This window comes from Grammomys surdaster, unplaced genomic scaffold (genome assembly GCF_004785775.1).
Source record: "Grammomys surdaster isolate TR1022 unplaced genomic scaffold, NIH_TR_1.0 193, whole genome shotgun sequence".
Classification (NCBI taxonomy): Eukaryota; Metazoa; Chordata; class Mammalia; order Rodentia; family Muridae; genus Grammomys; species Grammomys surdaster.
Window position 1 is genome coordinate 4,399,783 of NW_021604638.1, and position 16,585 is coordinate 4,416,367.

At 45.7% G+C, this 16,585-nt stretch overlaps 1 protein-coding gene across 1 annotated transcript in view; it reads left to right on the forward strand.

Annotated features, from left to right (window-relative positions):
• The window catches only part of LOC114623005 (1,25-dihydroxyvitamin D(3) 24-hydroxylase, mitochondrial), a 14,320-nt gene extending 3,125 nt beyond the window's left edge, over nucleotides 1–11,195 (forward strand). The window contains exons 4-12 of the mRNA XM_028769652.1: nucleotides 141–237; nucleotides 1,330–1,421; nucleotides 2,309–2,420; nucleotides 3,687–3,832; nucleotides 5,841–6,007; nucleotides 7,054–7,132; nucleotides 8,399–8,596; nucleotides 8,693–8,812; nucleotides 9,809–11,195. Of these exons, the coding sequence (XP_028625485.1) occupies nucleotides 141–237; nucleotides 1,330–1,421; nucleotides 2,309–2,420; nucleotides 3,687–3,832; nucleotides 5,841–6,007; nucleotides 7,054–7,132; nucleotides 8,399–8,596; nucleotides 8,693–8,803 (1,002 nt within the window). The 3' untranslated portion in view covers nucleotides 8,804–8,812; nucleotides 9,809–11,195. The remainder of the gene's footprint in view (nucleotides 1–140; nucleotides 238–1,329; nucleotides 1,422–2,308; nucleotides 2,421–3,686; nucleotides 3,833–5,840; nucleotides 6,008–7,053; nucleotides 7,133–8,398; nucleotides 8,597–8,692; nucleotides 8,813–9,808) is intronic.
• Nucleotides 11,196–16,585: the final 5,390 nt, after the last annotated feature.

Sequence of the window (16,585 nt, forward strand, 5' to 3'; positions counted from 1 at the left end):
CCCAGGTCAGGACTAAGCAAAAATGTAATTGGTACCCATCACCACCAACAGCAGAAATACCCTCGGAAGAACTCCCTGAACCGGAACCTTGTCTCTCCCTCCTGTGATACAGATGTACCTTTCCTGTTGCTTTCTTTAAGGTCTTGGCTGATTTTATAGAGAGAATCAATGAGCTGCGTGACGAGGGAGGCCACATCAAAGACTTGTACAGTGAGCTGAACAAATGGTCCTTTGAAAGTAAGTTGACCTTATAGTCCTGTTCACCTAACTTTACAAGAGATCTGGGGGATAAAGCTCAGGTCTCCGTTATGATAGATCATCACCAGTCAAGACAAGGCCATACAAACTCATTTTAGTTATGGCTTGTACTATAGGTTGTTGATGAAGTCATTCAACAAACATTTTATTAAGCAAATGCTATGTGCTGGGCACCGTTAGGTACCAGAGACAGCGAGGAACAAAATGGACAGCCTTTTTGCCCTCACAAAACTACGATTCTAAAGTGACAAATACCGGTAAGGACAGTAAGAAGGAGCAGAGGCGTGGACCAGGGTGACAGACTCCTCTCTGCTAAGATGAGGGTCGGATTGGAAGGGCAGAAAAAGAGAAACTTAGAAAAACCTCTTTGGATGAACATTCCAGAAAGTGGAGCCAAGAGTGAAGGCCCCCAACGTAGGCAGAAGTGGAAACACAGGGACTCTGTTCTTAAAGCAAGACAACAGCAGCTGCCCCAGCCTTACCTCTGTACTCTGTGCAGAGACCAGAGGGAAATGGGCAGAGGAAAACAGACTGCTCTGTTGCCTTCTTGTCAAAAAAGCAAAGAGAGCACGGGACACACACACACACACACACACACACACACACACACTCAGTGGAGAAACAGCCTGTCCGCAAGCCTGAGGACCTGGGTTCAAACCTCATACAAAGCTAGACACGGTAACATAGGTCCGTAATCCTAGTGCTCGTATGGCAAGATGGGAGGCAGAGAGAGGAGAATCCTGGATGCTCATGGGCCAGCTAGCCTCGTATATGACATTGAAATGCACAAGTCTCTAAGCCACTGATACCTCTGTCCTCACCAGCCTGTGACTGACACAGACAGTCCTGTCTCTCACCAGGTGGTTTCAAAGCTTATGGGTCTTGTGCTCCTGGAAATGACTTCTAGAGAAGAGAGTGTCCTTTCCCTCCTCTCTCTTGCTTTTTGAGATTTTGTTTTCTAGAAGAGACCACAGTCTCATGGGACAGGGAACTCAGTCTTTAATAGTCAGCTAATCATAGACTCTGGCATGGCTACGGATGAATAACAGTAGTGATTATTTTCAATGACAGGCATCTGCCTTGTGTTATATGAGAAGAGATTTGGGCTCCTTCAAAAGGACGCAGAAGAGGAAGCCCTGACCTTCATTGCGGCCATCAAAACGGTAAGCAGGCCCTCTGGACAGCACGTCCTCAAAGCTAGAATTCAGAATAGCAAAAGTTATCCCCGTGTTTCCCAAGGAGACGTCTTTTTACTTCCTTCTTTTTAATACTTAATCCAGTCCCTTTGATACCTATATTTTAATATATACATGTGCATCAATCACTAAAAATACATGCTAAATCTATTATTTATCAGCTTAGGTAAAGTTTCTTTTTACTAAAAATATTACTTCCAATGTATTTAAGGTATCCGGATTAATAACCAGTTGGTTAAAAGATATCTTTTAAAGTTTCTAAATGTTGCAGATTTTAAAAGTTTTAGATGTTTTGAGTAATTTGAGATATTATAGATATGATGCGATTGATCTGGGATTAATTAAGGAAATACACTAATGGAAATTGGAGTGGATAGGCACATAATAGTTTTCCAGTGTTTCCTTCTTCCTATACAATCAGGACATTAACAACTCAGGCTGGTGGTACAGGCCCTCCATCCCAGCTGCGTGGGCAGGTGCTGAGGCAAGATAATTGCAAGTCTTAAGCTGGTTTTGTTTACAGAGTGAATGCTAGCACAGGCTAGACAATTTAGTGATACTTTGTCTCAAAACAAAAAGTAAAATAAAAAGGATACAGAATATATCAATATTAGATTTTTTTTCTAAGCAACCAGGAGACCCTGGGTTTGACTCCCAGTACAACCAAACAAGAGATAGATACCTTTTTAATAAACACAGCACAAAGCCATCTTTGAGGTGTGTGTGAGAGATGATAAACCTTTGATTCCCACTCTTTGGAGATGCAGAGGGGGTCTGAGTTAGGATTTTCCTCTCTAAGGAGAATGCTGGCTTAGAGAGAAAATGGCGGGTCCACGCTCCTGTCTTTCTTACAGATGATGAGCACATTTGGGAAGATGATGGTGACCCCCGTGGAGCTGCACAAGCGCCTCAACACCAAGGTGTGGCAAGCGCACACGCTGGCCTGGGACACCATTTTCAAATCAGGTGAAAGGGCTACCCTGCCCACTGCCCCACTGCAAACCAGTGACCCTGACCCTATGTCTAGAAGAGGCCTAGTGTGATCATTCTGACCGAAGCATCATGATCGTCCCATGATATTGCTTCTCCTACTGTCTAGAGCTTTCTGTGCTCACGTGCATAGCTGGAGAAAGCAGGAGGAGCTAGCTGTCTGCAGTCTGCTCTGCAAGGGGCTCAAGGAAGAGCTCCTGAGGCAGAGTTCGCATGAGGTGCTTTGACCCTGTGTGTCACCTGCTTTTCATCCTCGATCGCCCCATCTCTACAGTAACAAATGACACTATCTCCCATATTGATACAACATTTAATGTGCCCAGTAGAACATAAACATGGAGTGTACTATGATATTTTGATGGTGAAGGCTATTTCTGCTCCATGACACAGGGTATTATGGGTTGTGTGCATGTCTAGGCTTAACCCTTACACAAAACCACACAGTCAACTCTGTTTTGAACTCCCAAGCAATGGTCCTGAGACACACCTAAGTAGCTATCCCAAGCTTCCAGGCTAGGCAATGCTTCAGACTAAGATGCCAACTGTACCACAGGCAGTGACCCTGCCTGCTATCTGCATGGCGATCTTAGTTTGTGTCTGCGTGCATAAAGAATTGAAGTGAGACAATTGTCCAAATGTGTTTTATAAAAGCTAAATGCTAAGTATTATCAGTATTTCCAGGCACTATACGTGTGTATGTGTCTAGTAATATCTGTGTCCACGTTTGGAATATGCACATAAGCCCAGTTCTCATTCCCTCCCCCATGCTGATCCCTTCTGAGCTCTGAGCTTTTGTTCATCAAAATTGAGTTACTGACCAACAGCTTCTGCCCCAGGAGCTCGATAGGAATGAAGACTTCAAGCTCATACATACGTGGTGATGTGTTCTTTTAGTACCAACACTCTAGAGGCAGACACAGGCATGTATCTGTGAGTTTGAGGCCAGCCTGGTCTACATAACAGGTTCCAGACCAGCTAGGACTACATAGTGACTCCTATCAGTGAGAGAGACAGATGTCAGGCTCCCTAATCCCTGATTCTGAATCAACACTTTTGGAAGATGCCCAGTGGGTGCCGAGAAGCCTTGAGCAATCCTTGAGAGTGTGGGGAGAGTATTAACTAGATACTTGCTGATCTAGCAAATCATCAGTGTCCCTGACATGACTCAGTGTTCTCAAGATTTTCTTGGGTTATTTTCCTCATCCAAATTTTCAGACTCTCTCTCCTTTTCTCCCCTGACAGTCAAGCCCTGCATCGACAACCGCCTAGAGAGATATTCCCAGCAGCCTGGTGCGGATTTCCTCTGTGATATTTATCAGCACGACTGCCTTTCCAAGAAAGAACTGTACGCTGCCGTCACAGAGCTCCAGCTTGCTGCGGTGGAGACGGTGAGGGTGGGCTGGGGACTCAGCTGGCTGGAGTCTATTGGGTGGCTTTGTTTCCATGATGAGTTCTTAATCAGCCACTGGAATCATTCTTTCCACCAGAATTACCTGAGCAGCAGCCGCCTCACAAAACCTGTAGTAAGAGTCCCATAGTGAGCCCGATAGGAAACGCAAAGAAAGCATGGCCTCCTGTGCTTAAGGGTGTGGTAGGGCCTTATTCTAATAACATGTACTCCAATGAAATACTATGTAAGCTCTAGCCAGCACGCAGCAGAACTGAGACAGGAATTTGGAAGTAGGTACCTACACCCTCTGGCAAGACAATTTTTTTCAAACATAAGGACTGGAGAGAGAGAGAGAGAGAGAGAGAGATCAGTTGGTGAAGTACTATCTGTGTATCCACGAGGACGTGAGTGTGATGCCCAGAACTCGAATTTTAAAGCCAAGTGTGGTGACTCATGTGTGTAATCCCAGGGTTGGGGACATGGAGAGGGGAGGATCCCTTAGCCAACCAGAGTAGCTAGACCAGTGAAAGACCCTGCCTCAGAAAATGAGGTCGAGTCAGCCTAGAGCTTCCACATGCATATCCATATATGTGCCCTGATATATGAACACACACACACACAGAGACATATCGCTTTTTCAGATAGTGATGCAATTAAGCAAGCAAGCTGGCAATTTATGCTTTGACAAGTGGACGGGCGGATGGGCAGATGAGCAGAGAATGAATTTAATAGAGAAAGCCAGTTAAGGATGTGAGTGCCCACCCCCATCCCCCGCAGCCAAGGTCATGCCGGGACAGCCTGAGCCCTTGAGGTTTCCTAACCCACTTCCCCTGGAGTTAAGCTCTGCAGTTTTCCTGAGAACCCAGACTGAGTCCAGGCACCGGACTTGGATGTGGTGAAACTTCAGTTACCTAGCTCCATGGAACACTGTTTGGTCCTTGTGGTGAGGGGCTACCTGATATGGTTATACACCTGGTTCATTTCTTTTTCAGTCCTGTTTATTCTGAAAGTCACATTGGGTGGACAGGGATTTGACTGCCTTTAATTTGGAGGCCACGCCCTCTTCCTGTTCTGTAATAATGCCATCTAGGGTTTATTTCAGCTGAGGCCACTAGCCCTCTGACATGAAGAAACCTGCCTAGGAGGCATGTTCTTCCAAAAATAATAAATGCCAGTTGGCTCTGAGCCGTCCTGCACTCTGCTCTGTTGTGTGAGTGGGTCATGGCACTCAGTCATAGCGCCTTGGTGTCTGCAGGGGGAGGACAGTGACACCAAATTTTGGAGACTATTTGGCTTAAATTAGTTTAAGAGCAGCCAAGTGCGTCTGACTCCTGGTGGTGAATATGGTGGGTGCTACTCATTACCTTCAAAGATGCCAAAGATGCCCTTAAAAAGACCATTGGCCTTGTCGGAAACTGCCGCTGGCTTCTTGGGATACTCAATTTGATGTTAAAATTCATTTCCTCTTATATTCTTTTTTGGCAAGGTGCCGAATTTTCCTTCAAAGGCATTTTATATGTGGCCAAAGCCCTGATAGGGCCTTTTCGTGTTCATGGTTAATTTAGGGTGTAGCCGTTTATTACATTCCAGAAGGGTGATGTCTTACACATGTAATTGTACAGAGAGCCTCTCACAAGTACCATCAGAGCTTTTCTGTCCTCTCTTTACTCAGTTTTACATCAAGTTTTGCCCATTAATAAGTTCTACTTCAATTTTTATTTGGAGGCCGTGATAGATTCACATTTAGATCTGAGGGTGGAAGACCAGAGGACATCTTTATATCTTGCTCTGGTTTCCCCCTAGTGGTAGCATTTCACGTAACAGTAAATAGAGAAATAAGTCTGGGTCATCCTCAGATTTAACCCTCTCTTGCCAGTTGTATGCAAATTTGTTTGTGCCCAAGCAATTACACCCACTTGTAGTTTAGATGGAGGCCTTTTGTTCATCTGACAGCGATTTGAGGCCGGTCATCGACAGACTCTCATCTGTGGCCTGTTGCCTTTCAGACGGCAAACAGCTTGATGTGGATTCTCTATAATCTATCCCGGAATCCCCAAGTGCAACAGAGACTTCTTCAGGAAATCCAGAGCGTGTTGCCTCACAACCAGACACCACGGGCGGAAGATGTGAGAAATATGCCCTATTTAAAGGCCTGTCTAAAAGAATCCATGAGGTAGGGACACACCTCTGGGCCACGACACGAGAACAGGTTCTGTTTTGCTTTGGCAATACATTATGTCACTAGAAAAGGATTCTCTTGGAGACACAGCAAGGATTCCTTAAGGTGCTCCTCCTGGTTTATTATACACACCTCTCAAACTAGAGAGCAGGGCCATGGAGCATATGCTGTTTATATTTACATCACTTTCCAAACCCTGAGGGCCAATCCTGTTAAATCCTAGAAAGTGAGTTTCTTCTTCTTTAAGGCAATAGCAGCCTGCCTCTAATGGATGCTGTCAGCCTTCAGGGGGTCAGGTGTGATAGTAAGGTTTGAGATGCAGGCCAAGCAAGAGGACTCGGAGATGCACATCTTCATCTTTGAAGGCTCTTCCCGGGAAGTAAACCCCCTCCCATTCTTAGCTTAGAAGGAAGCAGCAAGGCCTCTGTGGGCAGCAGTGGAATAGAAAAAAAAAAAAGTGAGGCCTCAGGTGAAGCATGAGATGCACACGGATTGAATGGAACGGAATAATCGATGAGCCACTAACTAGCCTTAGAAGAAAATCAGAGTGATGAGCCACTAGCCAGCCTTTTGTAAGGGATTTGACTAACAGGATAAGAAACAAGAGACACACGTATTGAGAAGATGGGATTTCTTAAAATCAAGACAGAACAGACCTTAGTTCGTCGATGGTCGCACACAGAGTATTTGGTTATACCCACTCCTGTCTCCCAGGCCCGCCAAGGTCCTCCCCTTCCTCTATCATCCAATCCTCTCTCTGCCTTTTCACCAAGTCTAATTTGTGTTGCCCATATGTGTTCTTGAGAGCAGAGAGAAGGTAGTTGATCTATGGGGAGCTACACCCCTAGGAAGCCTGACTTTTCCTCTCCCAACAATTGTCAGTTTCCCAGAGCTCCTCACGGAAAGACACAGGGTGTCATTCTTGTCCTGCTGTGACATCTTACAGAACTCCCATTTCTCATTCTGTCTGTATTCCTAATGCCCCATCAAACAGAGTGGGCTTTGTAGCCACACTGACCATTCTGATTTTGACTTTTCAGGCTTACCCCAAGTGTGCCATTTACAACTCGGACCCTTGACAAACCAACCGTTCTGGGTGAATACAGGCTACCCAAAGGAGTAAGTAGAATCTGCCTACCTGTTCATTAGCAAAACTTGGGAAGATTACACTTCTCAAGTGTCTGTCAAATCTCCCTGAAGCTTTTTGCTGTAAGAGCATTCATTCTGGAAACCCCACAGAAGACAGAGTGTCCTTGTGGCATGCTACTAAGTATTAAATTAGGGACAGTGTGGCTCTTGAGATGCAAACATGGACTCTCTATGAGTGGTCCTGAGTGAGTTACAGGGAATCTGTGAGCTTCATCCTTCTTCATCTGAAAAATGAGGAGAGAGGAGGTGGCTGCCAAAATGGAACACACACAGGCAAAATAAAATACAGAGTTCTGGGGCTGGGGAGGGGTCTCGGGGGCAGAGCACTTGCTGCACAAGCATAGGGTCTGGATATGAATCTCCAGTATCCATGTGAAGAGCTGGATGTGGCTGTTTGGGACAGCATTGGAGGAGTGTGTAACTGCCATTTCTTTTGTAACAGCTGGTTCTGCTACTTTGTAAAGGCCAGCCGGTTCTGCTGCTCCAGTCTGCAGGTCAGGGTCTAGCAAGAGAGAGAGTGGGGATGGAGGAAGGGCGGAAAAAGGGGCGAGAGACGCAAAAGATAGATACAAGACAGAGTCCGGTGGAGTCTCTTCAAGTCTCTTCTTTATTCTCCTCTCTTCTTCTATATTCTCCTCACACTTATGCTATATTCTCCTCACTCCTTCAGTCTCCTCACTCCTCCCACACATAGAAAGGAAATCCTGGGTATTTATACCCTTTACCACGTGACTTGCCCTCATGGACAAGCTCAACTGAAGCCACTACGTCACATGCCTTGTAGCCATGGATACCAGGAGCACCTTGCAGCTGGGGGCACTAAACAGTGTAACAAGATGTTTATCAGAGTGTGCTGAGCTACTGCAGGCTGTTGAAAACAAGTCTCTTGTAAGGGTATATGGCTCGAGCTGGCTGTAAAGATGATAGCCACTTTCCGCTAGGAGTTGGCTCCCAACAGGAGTGAGGACAGAGAAAGGAGAATCAATGGTCCTTGCTGGCTGCCAGTTTAAATCCAGGTTCAGCCAGAAAACCTGTGTCCAGGAAATAAGGCAGAGAAAGAACCCCAGATGTCTTCCTCTTGCCTTTGCATGTGCACATGGGTACACGTACTACCCACATCTGTGTACATGTTATACTGCCCCTAATACTTGTCAAGCAATATATCATCATTGTATTTCCATGAGTTATTTTTGCTATTGTTTTTTTTAAAAATCATCTTTTTCTGTGTGTTCTTAGACAGTGTTAACACTAAATACCCAGGTGCTGGGTTCTAGTGAAGACAATTTTGAAGATGCTAATAAGTTTAGCCCCGAACGCTGGCTTCAAAAGGAGAAAAAGATCAACCCCTTTGCTCACCTCCCATTTGGCATTGGGAAGAGGATGTGCATCGGACGCCGGCTGGCTGAGTTGCAGCTCCACTTGGCTCTTTGCTGGGTAAAAGTCTTCACTGGATTCTGCAACCCCATCCTAGGCTATTCCACAAAGCAGGAGGCGAGAGGGTTAACTCCTCTATCTCAATGTGTGTTACAGATAATCCAAAAATATGACATCGTGGCCACAGACAATGAACCTGTGGAGATGCTGCATCTTGGCATCCTGGTACCTAGCCGGGAGCTGCCCATTGCTTTCTGTCCACGGTAGGATGCTGAGGTGAGTGTCTGGGTCCCTGTTGTCTTTTTACATCTTATCCAACCAGGACTGAGCAAAGTTCGGAAATGTCTAGACTCAACTTTCTTTCTTTTCTTCATTCCTCCTCCTCTTCTTTCTCCTCTTCCTCCTCCTCCTCTTCTTCTAAAGATTTTGTTTTGAATGTGTGTATATCTGTGCCACAGGAGTGTGGGTCCCCATAGAAGTTATAAGAGAGCATCAGATTCCCAGTATCTAGAGTTACAGACAGTTGTGAACTGCCCAAATGACAGGTTGCCGGGAACCAAACTCAGGTCCTCTGCAAGAGCAGCAACTGCTCTTAACCATGGGGCCATCTCTCTAGCCCCACATAATTTATCTCTTTTTAAAAATTACTGAATTTACGGTTTTTTTTCTTTTAATGTGGGCCCATGTATGTCACTTAAGCCCTGTGCTAAGAAATTACTTCCGTAGTCAAGCATGACCTTGTAAGTCTGGTCGGTTTCTCCTAATGCACACTGCAATGGAATCAAAACCCTTGATGGGACACAGAAGTGGGATGGAGAAATTTTATTGTCTGAGGTGGAAGGTGACACACCCAACCCATGGCTTGACAGTCACGTTTGTGCTTGAAGCCAGCTCTCTCACTCTCCCTTCCCAACAGCATGAGTAGGGCTTGCTCAGGATCAGGAGCCACTGAGGCCGGGATCACTTAGCGGAGAACACAGTTATTAAGGAAGCTTCTGAAGAAGGTCCCAAGAATACAAACATCATTCCGTAGTGTCCGCAGTAACAGAAAACGTCAAATTCTGAGGCCACATGAAGGGCCCCTCCTAGGAGGCTGGCATAGGAATTGTTAATGACAAGCCCCAGGGCATCAGCAAGACCAGAGTGCATGTGTAACTCAGTGAGCTACACTTTTGGCAGACACGCCCATAATAATTTTAATTTTAGCTTATTGTTTTCCAACAGCTGAGATACCCTTTGTAACATACGATACGTGTCTAATTGATTTTATAGATTTTTTTTCACCCCAAATCAAGACCAGCAATCTTCCCCTTTCTTCAAGAAAGCTGCTTATGGCTTCGGTATTCCTAAACGGCGAACTTCAAGGACCAGAGCATGGGACAACCTGCGAAGCATGGCGCACATAGCCTTCTGCAGAATGATTCTGACTGTGATGTTTACTAAGCCCATTACTCAGGGAAGCACTTGGGGGGTGGCAATGCCAGGCACCGCCCACTACACTTTACCACGTGTTTACATTAGCCAATCAGAGCCCTCAAAAGCCTGCCGTCATTCCATTTTTCTGTGACGTCACCGGGAGGCTGCCGGTCAGCCACTCTAGTAAAGGTTAGTAAGAGTTTCTGATGCAAAACCCAAAGAGGCAGCTTTAATTCCCATCTACACTTGATGAAGACCTACTATTGGCTTTATTGTCTGAGTGGGACTGACAAATCATTTATTATACTAGGTTTCGTTCAATAGTTGAGGAAACGCCAGTTGTAAATGGAGCTAAACATTAGGTAAAAGTTCTCATAAAGCTATCTTTCCTGCTTACAAGGGGAAACATTGTTGGAAATTAGAGACTGTCTACTTTAAGAAGTTCTACAGTGAAGCCAGCTCCTTGCTTATGAATGCCTCGTTGGTGCAGAGGACTCTGTAATTTCTTATTTCAATGGTACCTTCCTCTGTGAGTTTAGATTGTGGATAGACGAATCAACAGTTTCTAAGCTGTGTGTGTGTCGACACGTGTGTGTGTGTGTGTCCGCGCATGTGCTTAAACGGCTGTGGTCCCTGAGGGTACTTTGCTTCAGTCATGTTTTTACATAAAGACATAGGGTACCCAATTTAGGGTCTGCAGTGCAGAATTTTGTCCTGAAGTTTAGTCAGAGCTTAGAGGAATGCATTGCAAGTGTGAGAATATGACTTTCTGTGCCTTAATTTCTTTATCTATTCAAAGTGATGATTATAACATATGCGCACTACCTGTGCAGTGTATAGTGGGTCTTGAACCCCGTGGGAAAGCACAATTTCATAAGCGCAAAACACAGTTATGTTCTACTGACATTTTAAAATGTTTACATATGGCTTGTGCATTTTTTAACCAGCACTGTTGTTCTATAGATGTTTACTGATTATTTCTATATATTTGATAAAGATTTCCCTTTTAGGTTATGGTTTTAGAATGTTTCTGAAATATACATTTATACGTACAGTTGAATGAATATGTGAATATGGCCAACAGGGTTATATGCTTTGTCTTTCATATAAAATTATTTTTAGAGTTATAGATTCAGAGGCTAACGATGTAGGTCTGTGGTAAGAGTTTTTGCCTGGTCTATGTGGGGCCCTGGGTTCAATTCCCAGTACTGCCAAGTAATAAAAAATAAAGAATTATACCTGTATTGTCAGATCTCATTTTTATATATTTGGCTTTCTAAAAGTTTGTATTACACCTATTTGGGGAAGCACACCTACCACGTCACACCTGGGGTAGTGGGGTAGGGGTTGGGGGAGGAAGACAACTCAAGAGTCAGTTCCCGGCTTTCATGTCCAGGTGCCCAGGATCAAGCTCCTTTAACCGCTGGCCCCAATAACCAGTCCTTGTATTTTTGAATGCAAGAATGATTTTTTTTAATGTAAATACCTGAGAGATCTTTTTTGTTTCTCTTTTCTGTGCTTCATATGACCATTTAAAAAACACCTGGAACTTTGTTTTATTACTAGAAAATGTTGTGTGGCCGTTTTTATAAGCCCGCAGCACCCTCAGGAAAGTTTCCATTTTGACAGCCCCTTTGCTGAAAGAGGATCCCTTGATAACAAAATAAACCTTCAGATTTTGCTCTTACCAGCTTTTCAAGTCTCATGCCCATATTCTCCCCACCCCCTAACACATACAATATCAGTGTTTATATGATCACTCTGACCAAACACCTGAGAAGAACCACCATAAGGAAGATGGATTTATTCAGGCTCCCAGTGGAAGGATACACAGTCCTTCACGATGGGAAAACTTGGAGGCAGGGGTGTGACTGTACCTGCGGGGGTAGGAGGAAGAGTGTGAGGTTGCTGGCTCACACCTCTGTAAACCAGAAAGAGAGAGGGACCTGGAACCAGTCTCCAACCCCTTAGCCTTCCTCCACCTAAATCCCACCTTCTGAAAATCCCACAGCCTCCTAAAACAGCGCCGTCCAGTGGGGACCAAACACACGAGCCCTCGGAGGATAATTTATATTCAGATCACTGTTAACCAGCAATCCCCTCATGCTGGCTGTAGCCCCTATCATTTTCCTCCTAGATCAGCGCAATAACTCCAACTCGTTGATTCTTCTCTGCGTTCTCAATCTACTCTCTCTCCCTCCCTCCCTCTCCCCGATCTCACCCCATCTCTTGCCCTCGCTCTCTCCCTCGCCCTCCCTCTCTGACTTTCTGTCTCTCTTGCTCTCGCTCTGCTCTGATCTTGGGTAATGCAGGCTGGCTTCAAACATGCTATGAAGTCAGGCTTGATGTTTGAACTTTTAATCCCGCCTCCATCTCCCGAGTGCTGGCATCACAGCCATGGGCCACCGTGCCCAACTCTTTTCACATCTCCATCTTGGCCCCGTCTCAGTACTTTGTAGCTGGCCTTCAGTCCTCTAACATAAAGATCCAATCCTATAAACTGCTCTTTCCTGAACCATGAAGTGTAGATCCACCAGCTGGGTAGCTCAGCCCACATCAGGGCCTCTGCTCTCTTCCTCTACTTCAATACTGCCTTCTCCAAATCATGCACACCTACTACGCGTCCCCTCCCTCCCGGTAACTCTCTGCTGTCCCCTCCCACACACCATGCAGAGTTCAGTTCTAGCTTCCTCCAGGTGACCCAGATTCTGTCCACAGTGTCTGACCCTGGAAACAGGACTCTTTAAAGCTGTGGTTCCTAGGGAGTCCTGAGACAGACCAAGGAGTATTGAGACCTGAAATTTAGGCTGTGTCCTGGGAATTCCCTCCTAGATGAACCTGGCTCTCACTGTATTCAGGTGCATCGGTAAGGCCAGCTCAAGGGTTGTCTTTAAGGAGGACTACAGGTGTCAGCCACTAGGAGCAGAGCACAGAGACCAGAGAAAACACACAGATAGGAAAGCAGCAGCAGAGGGTCAAGCTGGGGCAAGGACAATGCCTGCCACCCCTTGCTTGGTCATGAGAAGGTCATCTAGCATTGACCTTGACCTCACTGGCTAGAAGCATAGTAACAACTAGTGTTTATGAACTCTTCCTCTGGGTAGAAGAGAGTGATTGGTAGAGGAACTTCCAAGCAGGTGACAGAGTAAGGTAGGAGACAATGCCCATTTAATCAGCTTTAACCTGTGTCCATTAGCCGTTCCTATTGGGAGCACAGAGCGGCCTGAGAGAATGAAGTTCATTTGGATCCAGCAACCCAGGTGCAGGCACAGCGGTAGACAGAGATGGACTCTATTCCACTCCAGCCTCATTTCTGGTGCATATCTCAAATGGGATGCTGTGGTGATTTCTATATGCTTGGCCCGGGGAGTGGCACTCTTAGAAGATGTGGCCCTGTTGGAGTAGGTGTGACCTTGTTGGAGTAGGTGTGTCACTGTGGATGTGAGCTTAAGACCCTTATCCTAGCTGCCTGGAAGCCAGTCTTCTGCTAACAGTCTTCAGATGAAGATGTAGAACTCTCAGTTCCTCTTGCACCATGCCTGCCTGGATGCTGCCATGTTCCTGCCTTGATGATAATGGGCTGAACCTCTGAACCCGTAAGCCAGCCCCAATTAAATGCTGTCCTTTATAAGAGTCGCCTTGGTCATGGTGTCTGTTCACAGCAGAAAACCCCTAAGACATATGCTGATGACAGACAACGCAGCAGAACTCATGATGCCCTGCTGTGTGGTTGTAGGATGTAGGAATGGAACATGGGTGGACCCTACCCCTGACCAATCACATGCTCTGTTTTCAAAGCAAAGAAGCACGAGCCTCTTCTGGCGCTGTTGATGTGGACTCATGAGTCTAACAGTATGAGGGCTACTGCAACCCTTAGAAACTCTTCTCTGCTTGCTGACTTTCCCAACCCAAATCCCCAGTGTCCCTCTGCTCTAGAGAAACACCCTCTACCTTCGAGGCCTTCAAAGTCCAATCTGGTGTAGTGAGGTAACCCTGGCTTCCAGAAGAGATGACCTCTCTGGGTTTGTGCCATAGAGAAATCATTTCTTAGCTGTATGAGGGGAGGTTGCACTATGAAATGAAGACTAATATACTCTGTGTCCCTGTCTTCTCATGAGGCTTAGAAGAACCTGGGATGTATTTTTCTCAGGGCTTGACTTGGAGGAAGAATGGTGTCAGACCTTGTATGCTATGGATCAACTATGAGGAAAGGAAGGGCACCCCTTTATAGGGGCCAGGCATCAAACGAGGTGCCCAGGCCCCACGGTTAATGGGAGCTCAAGCACAGTCAGGTTTCTCTAAAATAGCTGAGATCTAAGAAGCATGGGAGCAAGTAAAACTTTAATTGTCCTGGAAAATCAAGACAGTTAACAGTCACGATTTCTAGTCCCAATGTTGTATGTTATATTTTATGCTAAACGCTAAAAAGTACAAATCCACATATTAAACTTGACATTCAGTATGTGGTTCCATTATGGATGCCCACGTGCAATGTTTCTGAGTCCATCCATTCTTCCAGTGTTATCAGCTGGCAGGCTGGCATTCAGTCAGGAGTGTCTATCGCTGTGAACCTGCTGGAGGTGTTTGGTGTTAAGTGGGATGGAATCTGTCACTGATTTTTTCCTTTTTATGCTCAGATCATCCTGATTTAACTAGCATAATTTCTTTGAGTAGATAGATCCAAGTAAGCACTCAATGTGTTGCATTTTTGAGCCCTTCCATCTCCAGGAACAAGAAGATACCACAATTCATTCTTCTACACCTATCCCAGCCCAGGAAGCCTCTCCTTATTTAAAAAGTCCAAAGTTTGTGTCAGTGGAAAATGGCTTTCAGAAACCAAGATCTGGGTCCTGGGTGTGGCAGTCTAGATACTGTGAGCATGACTTAGGAGGTGGTGTATGGAGGGAACGGGGGGGGGGGGGAGGAAGAGACAGACAGATCAAGAGACACTCAGAAAACCTGGGTGAATGGTATATCTGAATTCTTTGTATTGTTCTTGTAGCTTCTCAGAAATTGTGTCACTATAACAAATCTCAAACACAGTGAGGATCAGACCAGCAGTTCTGTTAGGAGCCGGGGGGGGGGTGAGTGCAGACCCGGGTAGCTTTGCACTGATCCCAGGTTCTTCACTGTGGGAAACGGGCAGGTGATTTTGATAGGTTCATGTTTGAATTTTCTTCCTTTCATAGACACCACAGTGTTCTTGGTAGTGTTATTGAGAGAATAAATGAAAAACAACATGTCGATACCCCTGAAGCCTATCTTTCTCTTCCAAGGGCCATGAGTGTTAGTCTGTCTGTCTATCTGCTCCTTGTCTGTTGAGTTGACTGCTTTATTAACATGTGGAAGACAGGATGAACCTGTGCATACTCCTCAAGGAAAACAGATACAGTCTGTATGACTCTAAAGCCCAGAGGCAAATCACAAGTGGGGTGTGTGCCTGTAATCCCAGGATTCAAGAGGTAACAGCATGAGGATCCAGAGTTCAAGGTTATCCTCAACTACATACAGAGTTCAAGACTAGCCTGGCTACAAGAGACCCTGCCTCAAAACAAAACAGAACAAACAAACAAAACAAACAAAAACAGAAAAGCCTACAGACAGTGAATGACCACCAGAGCCATCTCCTGACTCAAACAGGGTGTGAGCTTTCGGCTTTGATCAGGCTTCCCTCCTTAGGTCTCCTGCCATACCTGACTGCTGACACCTGCTGATTTTTTCCTTTGATGTTTCAGTTCTCGGTGTATTCACCGACAAACTAAAATGTACTAATAATAGCCAGTGTGTTGGTTGGTGTTATCAACTTGACAAGATCCAGAATCTCCTGAGAGATGGGCCTCCAGGTAGGCCTGTGGGAAATACCTTGATTGTAGTAATTGAGGTGAGAAGACCCACCCAGTTTGGGTGGCATCATTTTCTAGGCGGGATCCTGAACTGTAAAAATGGAGAAAAGGTAACTAGAAGCAACAGGATGCACTCTTCTGCCTCTAGATACATTGTATCAGATGCTTTTAGCTCATGGAGTCTCGACAGGCTGTACCTTGTATCAGATGCTTCAAGCCCGTGGAGCCATGTGTAGGAAGCCGCGGCGGGTGCTGGCAAAATCCACCATTGCAAGATGGCGCTGGCTTCCGGGATTCTTCCTAGTAAACAAGTAAATTGTGCATGTGCCATGGTAAAAGCCCGCCAAAGTTAAAGCCCATCCCACAGCGTTTTGGCGCGCAACGAGTAAGCAGCCAATCAGAGGTGAATACACCGCTCCAAGGGTATATAAACAGAGCTATTTCCGGGCCTGGGGTCTTCCACCATTTTGTTTTTGGAATAAACGTGTTCCTGCGGAAGAATCCTGGTGTGTGTCCGCGTGCGTTCTTGCTGGCGAGACGATTACACTCGTGTCACAGCCATGACAGGCTGTGCCTTGTCAGAGTGAGACAAGAAATGGGAAAAGAAAGGAAAACATCTGGCTAAAGTGTCCCAGTCTCTCCAAGAAGCTGTAAGGTGAAATTAAGCATCTTGCCCCAAGAACTGCAGTAAGCAGGAACCTTGGGCTCGCGCCCTGTGCTGCACAGTACTTCTTGATTTTCCCACACTCTGTGACACTGGAAGTGCCTAAGTGGGTCAAGAGCTGTCATC